Source organism: Rissa tridactyla, chromosome Z (assembly GCF_028500815.1).
Source record: "Rissa tridactyla isolate bRisTri1 chromosome Z, bRisTri1.patW.cur.20221130, whole genome shotgun sequence".
In the NCBI taxonomy this organism is placed as follows: domain Eukaryota; kingdom Metazoa; phylum Chordata; class Aves; order Charadriiformes; family Laridae; genus Rissa; species Rissa tridactyla.
In genome coordinates this window covers 82,398-102,987 of record NC_071497.1, presented here as the reverse complement: position 1 = coordinate 102,987, position 20,590 = coordinate 82,398, and the positions used below count along the sequence as shown (strand labels likewise).

Sequence of the window (20,590 nt, the reverse complement as noted above, 5' to 3'; positions counted from 1 at the left end):
GCAGCGCTGCGAAGCGTCCCCCCCCGTCCGCCCCGGGCCCCGGTGAGAGCCCGCCGCCGTGACGAGGCGTACGGGGTCTCACGGTGGAGCAGGCAGGAGGCCGCGCAGCAGCTCGGGTGGGAGCACGGGGTGACCCAGCAAGCCCACCACCGGCGCGGCCAGTGCCGAGGCCACAGCTGCCATCGCCCTGCTGGCCCGGATGACCAGGGAAGAGAAGCCCACTCTCCCCTTGGCAACCCTCTGGCATTAATCTCTTAACCCCTTTGCACACTCAGAATAAGCCACACTAGCTTGCAAATGGAGAGCTTGATCAACGTTAAGGCTGCACGGGCATCAGCAACCTGTCAGGCGCGCTCGGTGTCCCCTCCTGGCTCCCCGCAGGGTGTCCTGCCCATGGCATAGAACTCCTTGTTTGGGCGCAGGTCAATATAATGAGCAATGCGATTGGACATGGCAAAAAATGCAGAGATCATGCCTACGTCCCAGGCATCTTCACGGTCAAAACTGTGCCTCCCCACCTTCTGGAAGTGCTCCTCAGTGATGTTATCGGCTGTACAGACTGCAACAGCAAACTCCAGCATTGCCAGGTCCTGGTCACTCAGGTCAGACAGTTTCCAGTTCACAATGACCTGTGAGAAAGCAGAAGCCAGAGGTAGCACAGATGGACCGAGCAAATGGTCTGCCTGGCTGGCCACCTTCTTTTCTCCACAAGCCAGAGAGATGGCTCTTATTTGGCACCTGAACCAGACATCCTGGCTACCATCAAAAGACTCATCAGTTTTACCGCCCTTCTTGTCTCAGGGGCTATGGCAGTTTTGGTGAGACAAAACTGTGGAGAAGTACTTGAAACAGGACCCAACACCACCAGGACACTGCAGCTCCCCATTGGTACCAAGTTCCTCCACACACCAGATTAAAACAGCAAAGAATGTGGGCAGGAGGATGAATGCTCTACAGGTCAACCATCCCTCCCGAAATCTTTCTTGGAAGGTGGATGAAGATACACAGACCCCCACCTCGGGGTCCTGCCCTCACTGGCCACTGCTCACCAATAAACCTAGTGGCACAAGTATTGCGTTGGGGTCCCAGACATGTCAAAATTGCTCAAGATTGCTGGGAACTACATAGATCAAAGGTTCAAAATATAGACCGAAGATCAAAACTTCAGGTAAGAAAGCAAGCACATGAGAGGGCCATTCCCACCTCCCAGGGGACCACGCGAAGGAGGCGAGGTGCACACTGCTGTCACCCCACTGACCTGGTCAGCCAGCGCTGGCTGCTTGGAATATATTCGATGAAGTGCTCCATGTGCAATCACACAGCAGGGACATCTATTCACCACACTTGTAGCCACAATTACAAGCTCTTTGTCTGCCTTGCTCAGTCGCCCTACAGGGACAGCAAAAGATTTAGCAGACTTTGCTGTTAAAGATGACCACCACAGCAAGAATCACTGGGGCAACAGGGAAGGGAGGGTGCTGGGTACAAGCTGCCTGCAGTACAGCCCAGGAGACAGAGCTCCAGAGAGTGTGCAAGGAGACACTGCAACCAAAGCTCCTAGGTGACAGGACGAGGGGCAGCCATTTTAAACTGAAAGACGGTAGGTTTAGATTGGACATAAGAAAATGTTTTATGACAACGGTGATGAGACACTGGGACAGGCTGTCCAGAGAAGCTGTGGGTATCCCACCCCTAAAGTGTTTAAGGTCAGGTTGGACTGGCCTTTGATCACCCTGATCTAGTGAAAGGTGTCGAACACCACATGGCAGGCGGGGGGGTGTTGGACTAGCTGATCTTTAAAGGTCCCTTCCAACCCAAACCACTCTGTCACTTCATGATCATCCATGCGACTAATTTACCTGTATAGTTGCCCGTGAGGCACCCAATTAGGATGAGGGGCATGAGATTTTGTCAACAGGGAAACAACAATTCTGCATAACAGGAAAACTCAGACAAGCAAAATTACCTGCTCACCGAGTAGGAAGCTCAGTTGGTACTTCTCTGTGTATGTCTTGGAGGCAAATGGCTCAGGAGTGTGTTGTCTGTTCTTCCTCTGATGCTTTATTGCTGCTTCACAGAGAAGTGCAATGTTCTAAAACCCGCTAAGCAGGTTTCGGCAAGTAAACATTACTGGCAGCTTTTGAAGGCAGGAAGAAAAAAATAAAAGTAACAGCGAGGCACGCTAGGACTGGGGCTTTGAGAACTTCTAGTGACCACCAGACAGACAAACCACAACTTCTGCAGAGTATCTAGCTCTGTGACTGCTCTAAAGAAGCTGTGGAGAAGGCTGTGCTTTTTTGTACTCAGAACCAATCCTCATCATTTTCACAAACAGCTTCACAAGAGGACTGTGCACAGGATCTGAGGAACTTCCCTGGCTGCGTATCAGCACTCATGCTTTTTGCCTTCTTTAAGAGAATTGGCAGCACTTTTTTTTCTAAAACTACACTTCGCAGGGAAGGTCGGGGTCTCTTCCTCCCCACAAAAGCCTCTGCTTTCCATAAAACCAGTGTCTTCTAAGAGCAAGAAAAACACTACTAAAACCTCCCAGGTAAAAAAATCAGAAGAGGCCTTACTGCTCTGCTTCAGTGCCAGCAGGTGGCAATGCCGTGATGCTGCAGGAGAGATGCTGAAAAAGATGGGATCCAAAATAGTCCTACTCTTCAAGTCAAAAATGAAAGCATGGGAATGAGAAAGGAAAAACAGACCCTCATATAGCTAGGGGCATGGCTTCACTCCAGCAGCACAAGCAGAGCAGAAAGCTTCACACAGAGCCTGCACATATCATGTGGGAGAGGCTTAAGGCTGCACTCCTCACTGCCTCCAGATCTTGCGGAGACACTCCTCCCAAGCCCTCATCTCCTGCTGACTACATGCACCAGCTTATTTTTACAAAATCCTGGTTTTACTAATGTACCTTCAGAGCAAAAGCAAGGAGAGCAGGCCCTTCATTGCCCTGTACCATGGGAAGAATGAGGGAGGAAACCGCATACCTCAAACCGTGTTTCCTCAAAGGCTGGAGAGCCATGCAGAGTTCCCTACAGCCCTGCTCAGGGCACTGCTGCAGCCAGCCCTTCCTCATTTCCACATCCCAGTGCACAGCAAGCACCTTGGTCCTCTCCCTGCTGCTGTAGGGTAGGGACACCCCAGGGTTCAAAGTCCCTGGCGCAGTGTGGCAGGGCACAGAGGGCATATCCTCCCTCACACAAATTCTGTGCACTGCTCATGGGCAGCTCATTGGCAAGAACTGTTGGGAAGGCAGAGCTGCAGGCAGGCTCAGCAAGGACCTGCCCCTCCCTTGGAAGCTGTTTCATGATCGGCCCATGGCTATGACCCAGCCTGAGCCTCACTGTGTCTGTGGTGCCCGGTCTGGAACCTGACTAACCCCCAGGCCAACTTCCTGGCTTGATTGTGGATCTGCCTCGTCCCCTTGGACTTGCCTGGGAAATCTAGACCTACCCTGCTCACCTTGCTCTGGTAGTGTGGGGCTGCAGCCTTGCCCATGAAACCACTGCCTCGGTCCATGCCCTTCCAGCACACTCTGCTCCAGCTCATCTTCCCTTCGGCAGCAGCCCATCCTTTCTTTGTCATGACCTAGAGCACAGTGCAGTGAGGCAGCAAAGCTTGGCTTGAGAGCTGCTTTCTAACCACAGGCTAAAGACTATGAAGCTGTATTCAACAGGAGTGAAGCCAGAAGCAGCTGCACCATTCCAGCCTCTGCCAGCTGTTACTATGGGCTGGGAGAAGGCACAGTGAGGCAATACATCAGAGGATGTCAGAAGTGTCGCTTCTAGCAATGTTTCACATCTACAAAGGGAAGGGCAGTTCTGAGGTGGTTGTATGGTTTACCTGTGTCTTTGTGCATAATGGCGTTGTAATAAGCAAAAAAAGCTCTGAATTCAGCAGGTCAGTGAGACATGACTTTGAACACATTGGGCAGAAATCCAGCCTGTTCAAGGAAAAAGAAAAACAAGTCAAGAACTGTAACTTAACGCAGACGGCGACATTAATGCACTAGGCTTAGACAACCATTTATTAGCACAGCAGTGCTGGGGAATCTCTGCAGACCCATTCTTTTGCCCTTTGAGCCTATTTATGCATAGGACTGAACATGTAATGATGTGGTTCTTAATGAGGTGTTGCTGCAGTTTCATAACATTGCCCTGCTCACTTCAACCACAGAAGTAATGCCCACAGTCACATTGGCAAGCGCCTTTACAAACCAAGAGGCTGTCTCCACTTGATCTTCCTGCACAGATGCTGCTATGCCCACTTGACCATCCTAAACCTTCTGTAACTCTCCTCTTCCCTCTGAGATCACAGGATGCAAGACAGGGCTGGCCCCATCTGAACAGGCATGCTGTTTAAGGTGCTGATACACAGTGGGTGTATATGTGGGCACAAGAGTGCTGCTCTACTACTCTCCCCATTCTGCCCCCAATAGCAGATAGCTGCTAACGCCTGGTCCATCTCTGTGATGGCGTGCAGGGCTGCCTTTCCCAGAGAATCGATTGCTGTCTCTCACACACACGATCAGCCGATGCACCATCCACCCATGCCTGGGTCCCAGCAGTTGGTATTTATCAGTAGAGGTTCAGCCTCAGTGCCTGGCTGCCTACTTGCCCTTCTAAACAGTCTGTGTTTGCTGTGATTGTGCTCACTGCCTGCAAGCTCCACCAGCCTACCAGCTGCTGTTCTTGAGGGTGTTCATGGAAAAGTAGAGTTGCCCATATGTCACAGAGTCCTCTGGCAACCTCCCTCCATTGCCACACACTGCCTGTGCCTTCCTCCTGTCTTACCCATCTGGCTATTGTTCGTTAACCAAGGGGAGGCTCCTCCCTCTTTGTCCACAACCCATTACTTTACTGAGGAACCTCTGGCAACAGAGGTTGGCAGCCCTGTTTGGATATCCAAGGCTGCTACTTTGATGGGATCCTAGCACGTAGGTCTGTGCTGACCCCTTCAGCACACACAGGGGTTTGCGTCACAGCATGTGACATTTGAGCTGACTCTTCCTCTGTACATCATATTTATGCAAACTTCACCAGGGCCACCGCAACAGTAGCAGAGCACAGATTCAATGTGCTGGCAGGAAGGACAGGGAGGCATGGACCAGCACTCTCCTGAGACGAGCTCTTGGAAGAGAGAAGTCTCTGTGGAGCTGTGGCTGCTGGTGTTTTAGCTGTCAGGAAGGACTGTGTGGCATTCCTTCTCTGCAGCAGCAGGGAAGGAAATTCTTGTCCAATTCCCTCTTTTTCCCCTTATACACAGTTATGCATTAGGCTTACTGTTCTGCCACTGTGCTCCCTGTTTAGCTTTGGAGAAAAAAAAAAGTCAAAGCTCAAAAGCAGGAATACCCCCTAAGCCTTTTAATACTGTAATCAAAACAGCTCTTTTTTTTCTCTCCATTAAAAGTGTTAAAAACACTCCTAATAGCGTCTCAAGTAAACACAGATGCTGTCCCAGAAAAACAAATACATGTCAGTGTTCCAGCTAATTCCGTGCACAAGATGCCATCTGAAAAAACGCACTAGTCTCATGGAACCAGGGAGACTTACAATCCTGCCAACACACTGCAGGATTTCCAGTAAAATTCCCATCCTGTAGACTGGAAGGAGCTTCTAAAGAAGTGCTGCTCATCTCAGTCTCCCATTAGGTTTGTGTTAGACCTAACTGGACCAGAACTGCTCTCTTAAGGTGTATGACCGACTTGGACTTTGGACCCTTTCCACAGATGGAGTTTTGCAGCAGAACTCTTCTACCTTCATTTCTACTTCCTCCATGAGCTCCACGATGTCATACGGCATGTCCTTCTTATTGGGTACCGGGTACCACCCAATAGGTCTTGCAGCATTCTCTTCCTTGGTGCTGCTATATGCCACCCAGGGCCAGCTCCAGAGCCCCTCTGAGGCTAGGAGAGGCAGAAGCTGGGGAGAGAGGAAGGAGGAGTTTGTTATTTGGAAGGTGTCCTGGTTCCGGTGGGGATAGGGTTAACTTTTCCTGGTATTCCATGCCATGTGAGCCACGCCCACCCTGAGCTGCCGGGGGAGGGGGCAGGAAGTTGCTGCTTAAAAGCGGGCTGGGGCGGCCCGGGTCCGGCCGGCGAGCAGCGGTTCCGTAATCGCGTTTGTATATTCCGTTGTTGTTGTTGTTGTTGTTGTTGTTGTTGTTGTTGTTGTTGTTGTTGTTGTTGTTGTTGTTGTTGTTGTTGTTGTTGTTGTTGTTGTTGTTGTTGTTGTTGTTGTTGTTGTTGTTGTTGTTGTTGTTGTTGTTGTTGTTGTTTGCCTGTTCCCTTTGCTGTTCTATTAAACTGCCTTTGTCTCAACCCAAGAGTCTTGCCTTTTCTTACGATTCTTCCTGTGTTTGGAAGGCACGAGCGAGCGACATGTGGTTCTTTGTTGCCGTCTGAGGCTAAACCACGGCAGTCCTTTTTGGCGCCCAACGTGGGGCTCGAAGGGTTGAGATAACGACAGAATCCAACTAGAACGTGGAAAAAACGGTTTTGGTTTTTTTTGTATGCATTTATTTTATTAGGTAAGTAGTCACTGGTCATCATGTTGCTTGGTTTGTTCTCATGGCTGTGTTACATAAATTCCTATATGGCTTATGTACTCCCTGCGATGCTGTTTACTGTGTCTGGAACAGGGATGAGGATTATCATTCTGCTGTCCTGTGCGATATCTGTTTATGATATGATAACATCACTGTTCAGACGGCTATTTTGGGGTGTTTATGCGGTTTTGCTGTCCTATCCGTACATTGGACACCGTCTCTCAGAATTTGTTAATAATTTCCCCAGCCCTTTTGCCTCCCTTTTCTCCTTCGGGTCAGGTATGACAGCTTTTGAGAATTTTGAATATCCTTGGGATACTCAAACTAGCGTGTTCGTAGTGCTATGTCTCCTGAATACGTTCCAGGTCTTGTTTAGGGTTAAGCGACTATTTAAGACTACCACCCGGAGATCTGCTCCGAGGCTGGATAGTCAGGGGTGGCATGGCATGTGGGAGAGCATGGGCAGGTACCTAGAGAACTACTCACCTCCAATGGTCTGGGACTTCACCCCTGAACAATTACAGGACCCTGATAAAGTGGTAGAATATTTGAAGGGAAAATGCTGTGGCTATTCTAGAGAGGCACAACTCACCGCGCTGTGCTGGGCCCTGGCCAGTATCTACCAGGCACTGCTCAGAATTATGCAGCACCCTCAAGGGGAAGAGATGGAAACCAGACCTGCGGCGGCCCCTGCGGCTGCTGCAGCCCCTGCTGCAGCCCCTGCGGCGGCCCCTGCGGCTGCTGCAGCCCCTGCTGCAGCCCCTGCGGCGGCCCCTGCGGCTGCTGCAGCCCCTGCGGCGGCCCCTGCGGCTGCTGCAATCCTTGCGACGGACACTGCGGCTGCTGCAATCCTTGCGACGGACACTGCGGCTACTGCAATCCTTGCGACAGACACTGCAGCTACTGCAACCCCCGTGGTAGCCACTGCCACTGAACCAGGGAACCAACCCATGCCAGTATCAGTTGCCCCCATACAGAAGAAGAAGTACACAAAGAAATCAGTTCGCTTAGTAAGAGATGATGATGAACCAGGGCCATCACGAGAGCAGGAGGAAGAGGCAGAACCAGAGATAATTACTCGATCCCTATCCTTGAGTGAGCTGCGGGATATGCGAAAAGATTTTAGCCGACTTTCAGGCGAGCACATTGTCACCTGGCTGCTCCGGTGCTGGGATAATGGGGCCAGTAGCCTGGAATTAGAGGGTAGGGAGGCCAGGCAGCTGGGATCCCTGTCTAGGGAAGGCGGCATTGACAAGGCGATCGGGAAAAAGACCCAAGCCCTCAGCCTCTGGAAACGACTCCTGTTAGGCGTGAGGGAGAGGTACCCCTTCAGCGAGGATGTTGTATGTCAGCCAAGCAAGTGGACTACCATGGAAAGAGGTATCCAGTACCTGAGAGAATTAGCCGTGCGGGAGATGATTTATTATGACTTGGACAATGCAGACTTACCCACAGACCCTGATGAGGTGCGATGCACAAGGCCCATGTGGCGGAAGTTTGTACGGAGCGCACCATCGTCATATGCCAACTCCCTGGCAGTAATGGAATGGAAAGGTGAAGAGGGACCAACGGTGGATGAGGTAGCTGGCCGGCTCCGGCGATATGAATAAAGTCTCTCTTCCCCCCTTGTCTCAGCTGTGGAGAAACTGTCGCGGAAGGTCCAGCAACTTGAAGAGAATATGTCCTACTCCCCACCTGCACGGGCCAGCATCTCAGCTATTAGAAGCAGGCATTTCCCCACTCAAGAGAGAGAGTACGGAGGGTACACACCACGAGGCACCCTGTGGTTCTACCTGCGGGACCACGGAGAGGACATGAGGAAGTGGGACGGACAACCTACTTCGATCCTGCGGACACGGGTACAGGAGTTGCAAGGAAGGACAACCACAAAAGGGGATCCCTCCAGGAAAAGTGCCGCCCCAGTTTCCAGTGGGCCGTTCCCCAGACAAAGCAGAAGGCTTGATCTTGCTTCTGATCCTCTTGAAGGAACTTCCAAGTCATTTATGCAAGAAGTGAGTAATGGATACTATGACCAGTATTAGGGGGGCCCTGCCTCCGGCCAGGTGGAGGAAAGGGATAACCGGGTTTATTGGACGGTGTGGATTCGATGGCCTGGCACATCAGACCCACAGGAGTATAAGGCTCTAGTGGACACGGGTGCGCAGTGTACTTTAATACCATCAAGCTATAGAGGGGCAGAACCCATTTGTATTTCTGGGGTGACAGGGGGATCCCAAGAGTTGACTGTACTGGAGGCAGAAGTGAGCCTAACTGGGAATGAGTGGCAAAAGCATCCCATTGTGACTGGCCCAGAGGCTCCATGCATCCTTGGTATAGATTACCTCAGGAGAGGGTATTTTAAGGACCCAAAAGGGTACCGCTGGGCCTTTGGCATAGCTGCTTTGGAGACAGAGGAAGTTAAACAGTTGTCTGCCTTGCCTGGTCTCTCAGAGGATTCTTCTGTTGTGGGGTTGTTGAGGGTCAAAGAACAACAGGTGCCGATTGCTACCACAACGGTGCATCGGCAGCAGTATCGCACTAACCGAGACTCTCTGATTCCCATCCATGAGCTGATTCGTCAACTAGAGGTTCAAGGAGTGATCAGCAAGACTCGCTCACCCTTTTAACAGTCCCATATGGCCGGTGCGAAAATCTAATGGAGAGTGGAGGCTAACTGTAGACTATCGTGGTCTGAATGAAGTCACGCCACCGCTGAGTGCTGCTGTGCCGGACATGCTAGAACTCCAGTACGAACTGGAGTCCAAGGCAGCCAAGTGGTATGCCACGATTGATATAGCGAATGCATTCTTCTCAATCCCTTTGGCAGCAGAGTGCAGGCCACAGTTTGCTTTCACTTGGAGGGGCATCCAATACACCTGGAATCGACTGCCCCAGGGGTGGAAACACAGCCCCACCATTTGCCATGGACTGATCCAGACTGCACTGGAACAGGGTGAAGCTCCAGAACATCTGCAGTACATTGATGACATCATTGTATGGGGAAACACAGCAGAAGAAGTTTTTGAGAAAGGGAGTAAAATAGTCCAAATCCTTCTGAACGCTGGTTTTGCTATAAAGCGAAGTAAGGTCAAGGGACCTGCGCAGGAGATCCAGTTTTTAGGAATAAAATGGCAAGATGGACGCCGTCAGATTCCAATGGATGTGATCAACAAAATAGCAGCTATGTCTCCACCAACTAGTAAAAAGGAAACACAGGCTTTCTTAGGTATTGTGGGTTTTTGGAGAATGCATATCCCAGATTACAGTCAAATTGTAAGCCCTCTGTATCAAGTAACCCGGAAGAAGAATGATTTTAAATGGGGTCCTGAGCAACGACAAGCTTTTGAACAAATCAAACAGGAAATAGTCCATGCAGTGGCCCTGGGGCCAGTCCGGGCAGGACAAGATGTTAAAAATGTGCTCTACACTGCAACCGGGGAGAACGGCCCTACCTGGAGCCTCTGGCAGAAAGCACCAGGGGAGACTCGAGGTCGACCCCTAGGGTTTTGGAGTCGTGGATACAGAGGATCCGAAGCCCGCTACACTCCAACAGAAAAAGAGATATTGGCAGCATATGAAGGGGTTCGAGCTGCTTCGGAAGTGGTTGGTACAGAAGCACAGCTCCTCTTAGCACCTCGACTGCCGGTGCTGGGTTGGATGTTCAAAGAAAGGGTCCCCACCACACATCATGCAACCGATGCTACATGGAGTAAGTGGATTGCACTGATCACGCAGCGAACTCGAATGGGAAACCCCAGTCGCCCGGGAATTCTGGAAGTGATCATGGACTGGCCAGAAGGCAAGGATTTCGGAATGTCACCAGAGGAGGAGGTGACACGTGCAGAAGAGGCCCCACCATATAATAAACTGCCAGAAAATGAGAAGAAATATGCCCTGTTCACTGATGGGTCCTGCCGTATTGTGGGAAAGCATCGAAAGTGGAAGGCTGCTGTGTGGAGTCCTACACGACGGGTTGCAGAAGCCAGTGAGGGACAGGGTGAATCGAGCCAGTTTGCAGAGGTGAAGGCTATTCAGCTGGCTTTGGACATTGCTGAGCGAGAAAAATGGCCAGTACTTTATCTCTACACTGACTCATGGATGGTGGCAAATGCTCTGTGGGGATGGTTACAGCAGTGGAAGCAGGGCAACTGGCAGCGCAGAGGCAAACCCATCTGGGCTGCTGACCTATGGCAAGATATTGCTGCCCGGATAGAGAATCTGGTTGTGAAAGTACGCCATGTAGATGCCCACGTACCAAAGAATCGGGCCACGGAGGAACATCAGAACAACCAGCAGGTGGATCGGGCCGCTAGGATTGAAGTGGCTCAGGTGGATCTGGACTGGCAACATAAGGGTGAACTATTCATAGCTCGGTGGGCCCATGACTCCTCAGGCCATCAAGGGAGAGATGCGACATATAGATGGGCTCGTGACCGAGGGGTGGACTTGACCATGGACACTATTGCACAGGTCATCCATGAATGTGAGACATGCGCTGCGATCAAACAAGCCAAGCGTTTGAAGCCTCTTTGGTATGGAGGGCGATGGCTGAAATACAAATATGGGGAGGCCTGGCAGATTGATTATATCACGCTGCCACAAACCCGTCAAGGCAAGCGCTATGTGCTCACAATGGTGGAAGCAACCACTGGATGGCTGGAAACATACCCTGTGCCCCATGCCACTGCCCGGAACACTATCCTGGGCCTTGAAAAGCAAGTCCTGTGGCGACATGGTACCCCAGAGAGAATTGAGTCGGACAATGGGACTCATTTCCGAAACGGCCTCATAGACACCTGGGCCAAAGAGCATGGTATCGAGTGGGTGTATCACATCCCCTATCACGCCCCAGCCTCTGGGAAGATAGAACGATACAATGGACTGTTATAAACTACACTGAGAGCAATGGGTGGTGGGACTTTCAAACACTGGGATATGCATTTAGCAAAAGCTACCTGGCTAGTTAACACCAGGGGATCTAACAATCGGGCTGGCCCTGCCCAATCAAAACTTCCACGTACTGTAGAAGGGGATAAAGTCCCCGTAGTGCACATGAAGAATATGCTAGGGAAGACAGTCTGGGTTAGTCCTGCCTCAGGCAAAGGCAAACCCATCCGTGGGATTGCTTTTGCCCAAGGACCTGGGTGCACTTGGTGGGTGATGCGGAAGGATGGGGAAGTCCGATGTGTACCTCATGGAGATCTGATTTTGGGCGAGAATAGCCAATGAATCAGATTGTGTGCTGTTAATTGCTAAGTAACACTGTCACTGTATGTCCTCATTGCTATCAGTTGTACTACAAGTAAGGCACAGGGGTGATGGGATAAGAACTGATCTCAGCAGCCGGCGCCCAGCAGTTTCCTCAAGATCTACATCTTCAGCCTACAGACTGCGTGCATGAGCCACACCAGGTGCACCAGTCACAAGCTCCAAAAAATACAGCATGCAACAGACCAGCACCACCCAGCATCTCACCTGCCCTGAGAGACTGTTCTAACAGATGGAGCCCAAAGCCGTGGATTAAAAGAACTCAACGGACACTTTGGAGGGATGACCCATAAACTAAGGGTATTATATGTGTGTATATATATATATATAACAGGGGAAAGTGGTGGCAATTCATTGGAACCTGCTGGGCATGGCATAGATGGTATGGAATAAGGGGTGGATAATGTCCTGGTTCCGGTGGGGATAGGGTTAACTTTTCCTGGTATTCCATGCCATGTGAGCCACGCCCACCCTGAGCTGCCGGGGGAGGGGGCAGGAAGTTGCTGCTTAAAAGCGGGCTGGGGCGGCCCGGGTCCGGCCGGCGAGCGGCGAGGGGAGCGGCGGTTCCGTAATCGCGTTTGTATATTCCCCTATCCGTGTTCGTGTTGTTGTTGTTGTTGTTGTTTGCCTGTTCCCTTTGCTGTTCTATTAAACTGCCTTTGTCTCAACCCAAGAGTCTTGCCTTTTCTTACGATTCTTCCTGTGTTTGGAAGGCACGAGCGAGCGACACGTGGTTCTTTGTTGCCGTCTGAGGCTAAACCACGGCAGAAGGACACGTATTACCTTGTCAGCCTGCGGAGGGAGGACTTTTCCTCAGCTATTCCTGCTTTTCTGACAGGACTCAGGCACCTCTATCGCTGTAAGCCACTTGCTGCTCCATTAGCAGGGCAGTAAGTGCTCTGGGAAAGGAAACCCAAGACCCATTCCTGGCTGTAGCCCTAAGCTGTTGTGTGGGCACACAGCAAGCGTCATGTCCCCTTTCCCCACTTCTATGCACCATCTCAGCTGCAGGCCACAGCCACTCCTCCTCCTTGCAGCCCTCACCAGCCATGGATCAGCCCATCTGCACCAACCTGCAGCATCTCCCAAACTTAAAAGGCATTTCCCACCAATCTGCACAGAGCAACATCACACGGACATCCAGCGGTGGCCCTAACAGATCTCCTTCAGCAAAGGAGCACAAAGAATAAATTCAAAGCCTTTTTTTTCTGCCAGTCGGCCTTCTTCCAAGCAAAGTCACCTCCTCTCCTGCAGAACAATCAATGGCACCAGAATCAGGCCTTCTGGAGGTCTGAAGCAAACAGCAATTTTATGCCAGAACCACTGGAAAGGGTTTGGTACCGAAAGACTGTTTCACCCTTTGTAATGCTCCATTACTGTAAGAAGTTGTGGTCTTGCAGTGCCCGGGCTGTAGGCCTTGCCAGCTGTTCAACCCTGCTGCAAAGGGCTTTACGATGCAGCTGCATTTGACAGACAGTGGGGCTGGGCCAGAGCGCAAGAGACCCGGCGCTGGGCAGCTGGTGCGAGTGTGGGCACCCTGCTTGGAGGGCACCTCGAGCATCCGCCCAACTCTCCATCACACACCACAGCGGATCTGAGCATTCCCAGGAACACCGCACCATCCCCAGTCACCCCCACCACCGCAGGGTGTCCCTCACAGTTTTTTAGGGAAAACTAAACGTGTTGGATCACACATTCTGTGAGTGTTCTTGCTTGGCTTATACTCAAATTCTGGCCCAAAACACCAACACACTACTGCAGCATAAACGAACAACAATGATAACCGGGACACAGACACCTCAGCTTGCTGCTGAGGAACAAGGACACTGAAACAGCTGTACATGCTGCACCAGAACATATCCAGGTACCACCAATGAAAATCATAAGAAAAACACTAAAGCAAGTATAAATAGGAAAACCATCTTAAAAATGAAACTTCTGAGGGGGTAAGTGCAACAAGTAGCTTTAGGGCCACTGAGAGCGCAGATTCCCACCACATCAGGGTCAGCCCTGCGCCCCGTTGGGAACCAGGCAGCCCTGCACAGCCCATGGAGGGGCCCGGCGGATTTCCCTCTGTCGCTGGGATGGCGAGTACCGGGGACCGGAGGCCGCCGGGTGCGTGACAGGGAGCAGCAGCTTCGCGGCGGGACGGGGCGCCAGGGCCTGGCAGGTTCGTCCCCTCTGCGACCGAGGAGAAACTGCCGCGGGGCGGGACTGGCGGCCTCCACGAAACCCGACGGCTCCGCGAAGGCCGAGGCCGGCGGGACACCCCGGCTCCGCCGCTCCTCCCGCGGAGGGGCCGCCCGGGCCCCGCCACCGGTCCCGGCCCAGGCTGCCTGGAGGGACGGGGCAGGAGCTAACAGCGCCCGCTCGCCACCGCCGCTCGGACATCCCTCCGCACAGCGGCCCTGCCGCCTTCCCGGCCCCGGCCCCACGGGGCGGCTCCCCCCGCCCGGGGCGCCCCCCTCGCCGGGCCGAGCCCCTACTCACGGGCGGGCGGGAAGGCCGCAGCCGCAGGCCGCGCAGCAGGGAGCCGCTCCTGGGCCGTCCTCCCCTCGGGGCCTCACCCCGCCCGGCCTTCCCGCCTTCCCCTGGCCCCATCCACCTCCCCCTGGCCCGGCCTCACAGCAGGGCACCGCCCCGCCCGGCCCGGCCCCTTCCGTGCCAGGCCCCGGCTGCGGCCCCGCCTCGGAGCGCCGGCGGCAGTGGCGATGGCGGGCGGCGGCGATGGCGGGTACCCATCGGCGGAGGCCGAGGGGGAGGCAGCGGTTGCCTGTGAGGCTCTCCGTCTGCTGCAGATCGACCCCTCGGCCGTCAGCCCTGGCGCGGGGCGGGCGGGCGGCGTGGCGCCGTGCTCGGTAGGTGCCGCGGGGAGGGTGGGGGCCGGCGGGCCCGGCTCGGCGCCCGAAGCCCGAGGCCTGAGGCCCCACTGCTCCACAGAGGAACGTGCTGCGGAAGCGGAGGCGCTGGGAGCGGGTCCTGGCGGCCAAGAGGAGGAAGCGGCGGCAGGAGCGGGAGCGGAGCCGGGCCCGGCACGCCGGGGACCGAGGTGAGGCGTGGAGTGGGGCGGCCCCGCTGAGGGGCCCGGGACCGGGCCCGGGGCCGGCGCTGCCCTCTCTCTGCTCTGCCTCCCAGGTGCTGCCGGCCAGGACGGCGGGAGGGCCGCGACCGCCCTGGTGAAAGAACGGCTTCTGGAGGCGCGGGCGTCGGGGCCCCGGCTCTGCGTGGACCTCGGTCTGGTCCACCGCATGTCGCAGAAGGTACGGGGGACCTGCGGCGGCCTGGACGCCGTTCGGAGGTGCTGGACGTGCCCCCTCGCAGCCTTGACGCGGACCGGTTGGCTGCTCCTCTCCTCTCCCTGTCCTTCTCTGCTTCTGCTGTGCCGTGTCCTGCCCTGTGCTGATCGCTGGGAGGGAGCAAAGGGGAGCCCTCTGAAGTGGGGCTGAGGGAGAGGAGGTCGCTGGGGCGGGTCCCTGGTTTGTTCTGTTTGTGCTGGCAAAGTCAGGAACCCTCCAGCTCAGCTCGAGCAGGCGTGTGTGAGGATGCACATACAGCAGCTCCCCTGAGCTCAGCCTTGGGGGCTCCCCTCCCATCTCTGTCCATGCTGTCTGGGCTGCCGGGTCTCCAGCACGGGCTGGCTGCACACCCAGCTGGCCCTCTGGGAGAACAACCTCAGCAGCTGGCTGGTGACACAGGCATGATGGATGTTTGCAGGCCCAGAACGGAGCCTGCCCCTAGGCTTGTGGGTCACTGTGTTTGTTATTTGTTGGAAGGAAACAAGCCGCCTCGCCTCCCAGATCAGGAGACTCTATGGGGCAAACAGGCGGGCCAAGAAGCCGTTTTGGCTCTGTCTGACGGAGTTTGTGGTAGGCTCGTTGATCTATGAGGAGTGTTTTCGCATGAACGACGGCTTCTCCAATTATTTGGTAAGGGTCTCTGACCATAGTGCTTTTAAGGCTCGTAGCACCCCACAGCCACAGTGCTGGCCCAGAACAGGCAGAGGTGGGCTGGGATGGTGGGAATGCAGTTCAGTGACAGTGGTTAAGGACAGATATTCTTGCCCTTTGGCAGGAGACAAGAACTGACAGATAATGGGGTGATGTGCAAGGCCACCTGGTTGGAGCTCATGTCCCTCCTGTGTGCAGGAGGAGAAATCCTTCTGCAGATGCTACTTCTGCAGAGAGACGTGTGATATTGGGGACAGGCAGACACATAAGTTTGGTCAGGCTTTGGGCAGGTCATGCATTCCTCTCCTGAGTTTTGTACTGAGCTTGGCCTGACTTAGCAGAAGGCCCACACGTACAGGTTGTGGCAGTGACATTGAGCTGTGTGTTCTACAGCGCATGTGGGGTTGCATCTGGTAACAGGGGAAAAAACCACCTGAAGTGGAGATTCCTGAATCTCTCAAGAATTAGGATCTCATTTAAAATTAGGCAACTATTGCTGATCTCCCTTCCTCAAACCATGTCTAGGAATTTTTATGAGAAGATAATTTAATGGATCTTGAGATGTGTATTGTTCAGTGCCCATATAGAAACTTTTTCCAAATTAAAAAGCCCACTCTACCTGTAGGAGTTTAAACACCTAAGGCAGTAGTGTCAGTTCTGGTATATGTCCGTATCTGAGAGGGGGTTTTGCTCTGTCAGGTGGAGTTTGGGCTAATGGGCTGCTTCTCTTCCCGTCTTGCATTTTTCAGATGGATACAACTCAAGAAAGTTACCTGGACCTGTTTCCTTTAGATGCAATTGTTTATCTCACTCCTGACTCTGAGAACGGTAAATATGCTTGCTTTAGGCACAGGGAAACTAGGGCAAAAGGTTGATTTTTAAGATCTTTTTTTTAAAGACTATTTCTTACTTCAGGTTATTCAATTCCAAGCATTCACTGTCTCGAATTGCATGAGATATACTGTGTTCTTAGGTCTGATGCTAAATCTATTCATATCTCAATCTGTTTCGACAGGGAATGAGGTTTTGAGTCAGGGCTGTGTGTCATCTGCAGCAGACTTAACTTAAAACCTGAGTGTAGTTCCCCTGCAGTTTGTAATACTACGAAGTGGCAAAGTGGAGATGCTGTGGCAGCTTTGAATACAGTCTAAATTACATCTTTCTCTAACGCAGGAGCTACAACGTTCCCTTTATTACTTAATTTGCTGCTGTGTTTATTTTGTCCTCTTCCTCCATTTCTAATCGGCCACATGTTCCTGGGGATGTAGATCCCTTTCTTGTTTTATGCAAGTGTCTTAATCTGATAAAGAGTGTGGTAGGAGTGGGGGAAGGTTTTAGTAGCCGACTCTGAGACTGGGGAGGTGTCTGTGGAGCACAGCTGACCGTATCAGTCACATCTCAGAACAGACACTGGTTCACGGGAGCAGTGTGTGGTATCTCCAGCACTCTGTGCTCTTGGGTTGTGTCTGATCTCTCCCTTCCAGTCTGCCTGCGGATTCAGGCAGACACTTCCATCTCAAGCCTCAGCCTCCTGCACGGCCTGAGGCTCCAGTGTGAAGGGTGAGGCTGGCTACAGCTTTCTCATGAGTGTAGGGTCTGTCTTGGGGGAAGGTGTGGTGCAGGATTTTACTGTTGCATATTGCTGAGTGAGTGCTTCTCTTGTTTCTAGTCCTTGAAGATGTTGATCCAAGTAAAGTGTATGTCCTTGGAGGCCTGGTGGATGAAAGTATTCATAAGGTGGGTGGTAGCCTGTGGGAACCTGAAGGTGCTGTCTGCCCCATTCTCTCACGAGAGCTGAGATGTCCCATTGGTAGCACCCAGTGCTGCTGCTGCCTCAGTTTGAGACAACTATTGTGCCATCATCCGTTTTTCCTCAGGGTTCTGCCTGGACCCAGTACCAGGCTGAGAGAGACTGCAGCAGTCTGGGTGAAATGAGCCCCAGAGCAGTTTTCGGCTTTGTAGCTGGTTGTATCCACAATGACGTGCCTGCTTTGCACGTGCAAGTTTGTGCACATTGGGCACCTTGTTCTTGTTTCCCTTGCAGAAGCTGACTCTGCAAAGGGCACAAGAGCAGTCCTTGCAAACAGCCCGCCTCCCCATTCGGGAATATATGGTGAAAGCCGTTAACACCAAGAACTACCACTCAGAGACACTGGCAATTAATCAAGGTGAGAGGCTAAGCCATGTCCTATAACTTGCCTGGGCTGCAGGAGGGGGGGAGGCTGTCAAGCAGCAGAGTTTTCAAAATGGAGGCCTGGTGCTGAGTAATTGGAAAAACACTGGAAGCAGAAGTTTTTCTTACTAGGTTTTATCCATGCCGCTCCCATTTTAAGGTCTTGTGTGCTTCTCTGCATCAGCCCATTCTCAGAGGAGCAGGACTTGCATCACTCTTGCTTTGCACAGAGCAGTGAACAGCTGGTGTGGGGAGATGTGAGGAGGCTGCTGTTGCTACAAGTTACACAAGGTCCCAGGCAAGGGAGAAGGACAGAAGTTTTCAGGCCGCGTCAGGTTCAGTCAAAGCAGGGCTTACAACACCAGGGTGGAGTGTTCGTGTGCTGTACCACTGTGATGGCTCCATGTCCTGACCATGACCTGGTGACATCAGTGGATGCTCCTCCACCTCTGCAGGTAGTCTGTGGCTCTGTAATGTGAACGCCTCTCTGCTAGGGACTATGGGGGGGTCTCATGTCCTAGGCCAGCTCTAGTAAGTTCTTGCCTCTGGCATGAGGACTTTGTTGCCATCTCTGTTGGCACCAGGCCGAGGAGGTGGCTGAGGACTCTGCAGAGCACCAAGCTTAGCTGCTAGAGACCACTGTGTCCCAAGGGAGCCCTGATGTGGAGACACAGCATCTGAGAAGCGATGGTGGAAGCACATCAGGTATGACCCACCATGGATGTACTGTCATCAGCAGCACAGACCAGCAGTACAAGTTAGTCACAGTGGTGACTGGGGGCATCTTCCTTTATTTGACATGGCCTCTGCTTTTTCTAGGCAGAGCTCCCCAAAGTCATCTTCAAAATAGTCATCTGCTTCTAGATAAGCTGCCTTAAATGCTTGCTCATCAGATTTTAAATGAGAGGGAACGCAAACCCCATGCTAACCTTCTCTAGGATCCGTTATTATAATTTCCTGATGGTTTGCAGCTAGCGGAGCAGTAGAGCTTGCTGACTGATACTGGTATCACAGCATGGTACATCTCTCTGTTCTGACAGTCTTTGATGTGTTATCAACTTACTATGAGACCCGAAGCTGGCCATCAGCCTTGAAAGCTGGAGTGACTTCTGGAAAAGGCTATGTGCTACCAGATGCAGTGAAAGAAGTGAAAATACCTCAGCATGACAATGCCCAAGAAAACTCTTTTATTTTGTGATGTTGAGGAGCTGTGCAGACAAGAGAGGCAAACTCCACATTTCAAGCAGAGGCACCAGCATGAATGTGTGTAGAGAAAACAGCTCTGCTTAAATCTTCTCTAAGGACCTTGCCAAGAGTGACACATTCTACCTCAGCAGTACAATGCTGGAAATGATTTCCTCTTTTTGAACAGAAAACAAAAGCCAATGGAGCCCTGGGATCAAGTAAAAACTGGCAGGAATTCAGTTTTGCTGCTTTGCAGATGCTTGTTAGAGTGTTTCTAACTCTTGCATCTACACTTCTCTGGGACCGGGAGGAGACCTTTAAGGTATTTCTTTCATGTTGATTAAACAGTAAGGTGAAGTTAGAATGCAAAACTCACTGGCGGGGGAAATTCCTTCCCATGGAAAAGGACGGCACTGGTCCAGTTGGGTAACACAAGATGGGAAGTGATTCCCCAGTGGAGAAACAGTTCCCACGTGCGCCACGTCCTAACAATGTTAAACCAGTTGAATTGGCGACTTGGTGAGTTGTTGAAGCCTATAGCTAATCCTGTGCATCTAATCTAAAATAAAATGTTTACTCTTAAACTCCCATTGCGTCCTTACAGTTACTGCTGCATGCATGTTTTATGTGTGCCCCAGCACACATGCTGATGTGTGATGTTCACTAACCCTGACATTCCTCCTGGAAAGGTACCTGGGATTTGGCTGTGTCCTGCACAAACAGCAGTGACGTATTTCGTGGGCACAGCAGAAAGCATTTTTCATGCATCTAAACTGCTATGTTACTTCACACGTTGTTGCTGGGAAAAAAAAAAAAACAAACAAAAAAAGCCCTTATTTCTGATGACTATGTCTAACCACCAGTGGAAGGACTTGAACGTCTTCTGAGGTAAACCGCTATCTCATATGCTTATGCATTTCTCCTTCACATCAAGAGCCTTTTACAACACCTGGAGTTCAGTGCCTACAGCATCAGTAGGGCCTGCTGCAGCAGAAGCTCTTGGTGGACACTGGCTGTTGCTCCCTATGTAGACTCAATTTGCGTCTGCCGGTCCCTGTTGCTTTGCTGTGCCCTCTTTCAGTGTCCCATGGGCTCTTCCAGGTCTTGCTTTTCTTGTACCCCTGCTTATTAGCTGTGGGTGTGTAGTTAGAGGTCTGCACTTGGGCTTCAGCATAAGAGACTTAAACTTTCTAATTGAGCCTGAGTTTGCTAGGCAGCAGAATACACTAACCCAAACCACCGGGCAGTGCTGCGCTCCCCAGTGGCTGAAGGTACTTCCGCCACCCTGTCCTTGTGTGGCCAGGAGAACAGACTGCTCTTGGGTAGCTAGCTTGCCTGCGGGCACACTGTGAGAGCAGCAGCTGTTGAGGACCTGGCGTAGGGCTGCTGTAGGTTGCCAGGTTCCTGTGGGTGTTCGCTTGCCTTGGCTGTTAGAGTCTGCCTGGTTAGGGAGCTCTTGTAGGGG

The 20,590-nt window shown here is 52.4% G+C and overlaps 2 protein-coding genes across 20 annotated transcripts; one reads left to right on the top strand and one right to left on the bottom strand.

Annotated features, from left to right (window-relative positions):
• Positions 1-291: 291 nt before the first annotated feature.
• On the bottom strand, positions 292-14,445 carry LOC128902218 (uncharacterized). Of its 14 annotated transcripts, none has more exons than XR_008463692.1 (7): positions 14,311-14,445; positions 5,763-5,927; positions 3,850-3,949; positions 3,469-3,594; positions 1,967-2,137; positions 1,259-1,389; positions 292-629 (listed from the first exon to the last, which is right to left on the bottom strand). XR_008463692.1 is itself a non-coding variant. In XM_054184751.1 (7 exons), exons 3-7 carry the CDS (start codon positions 3,863-3,865, stop codon positions 345-347), a joined length of 654 nt encoding a protein of 217 aa, XP_054040726.1. In that variant the 5' UTR covers positions 3,866-3,949; positions 5,763-5,927; positions 14,311-14,445; the 3' UTR covers positions 292-344. The 14 variants fall into 14 exon arrangements, 6 of the variants coding, with proteins under 6 accessions (XP_054040726.1, XP_054040728.1, XP_054040729.1 ...); XR_008463696.1 differs by having other exon boundaries at positions 1,967-2,067; XM_054184751.1 differs by having other exon boundaries at positions 1,975-2,070.
• A 34-nt stretch (positions 14,446-14,479) lies between these two features.
• TRMT10B (tRNA methyltransferase 10B) lies at positions 14,480-19,709 on the top strand. 6 transcript variants are annotated; one of them, XR_008463689.1, is made up of 9 exons: positions 14,480-14,678; positions 14,761-14,869; positions 14,956-15,080; positions 15,594-15,746; positions 16,517-16,595; positions 17,437-17,504; positions 17,812-17,935; positions 18,101-18,395; positions 18,525-18,974. XR_008463689.1 is itself a non-coding variant. In XM_054184748.1 (8 exons), exons 1-8 carry the CDS (start codon positions 14,532-14,534, stop codon positions 18,199-18,201), a joined length of 906 nt encoding a protein of 301 aa, XP_054040723.1. In that variant the 5' UTR covers positions 14,480-14,531; the 3' UTR covers positions 18,202-18,516. The 6 variants fall into 6 exon arrangements, 4 of the variants coding, with proteins under 4 accessions (XP_054040723.1, XP_054040724.1, XP_054040725.1 ...); XR_008463690.1 differs by lacking the exon at positions 18,101-18,395 and adding an exon at positions 18,981-19,117 and having other exon boundaries at positions 14,482-14,678; positions 18,525-18,645; XM_054184748.1 differs by lacking the exon at positions 18,525-18,974 and having other exon boundaries at positions 18,101-18,516.
• The last annotated feature ends 881 nt before the right edge of the window (positions 19,710-20,590 follow it).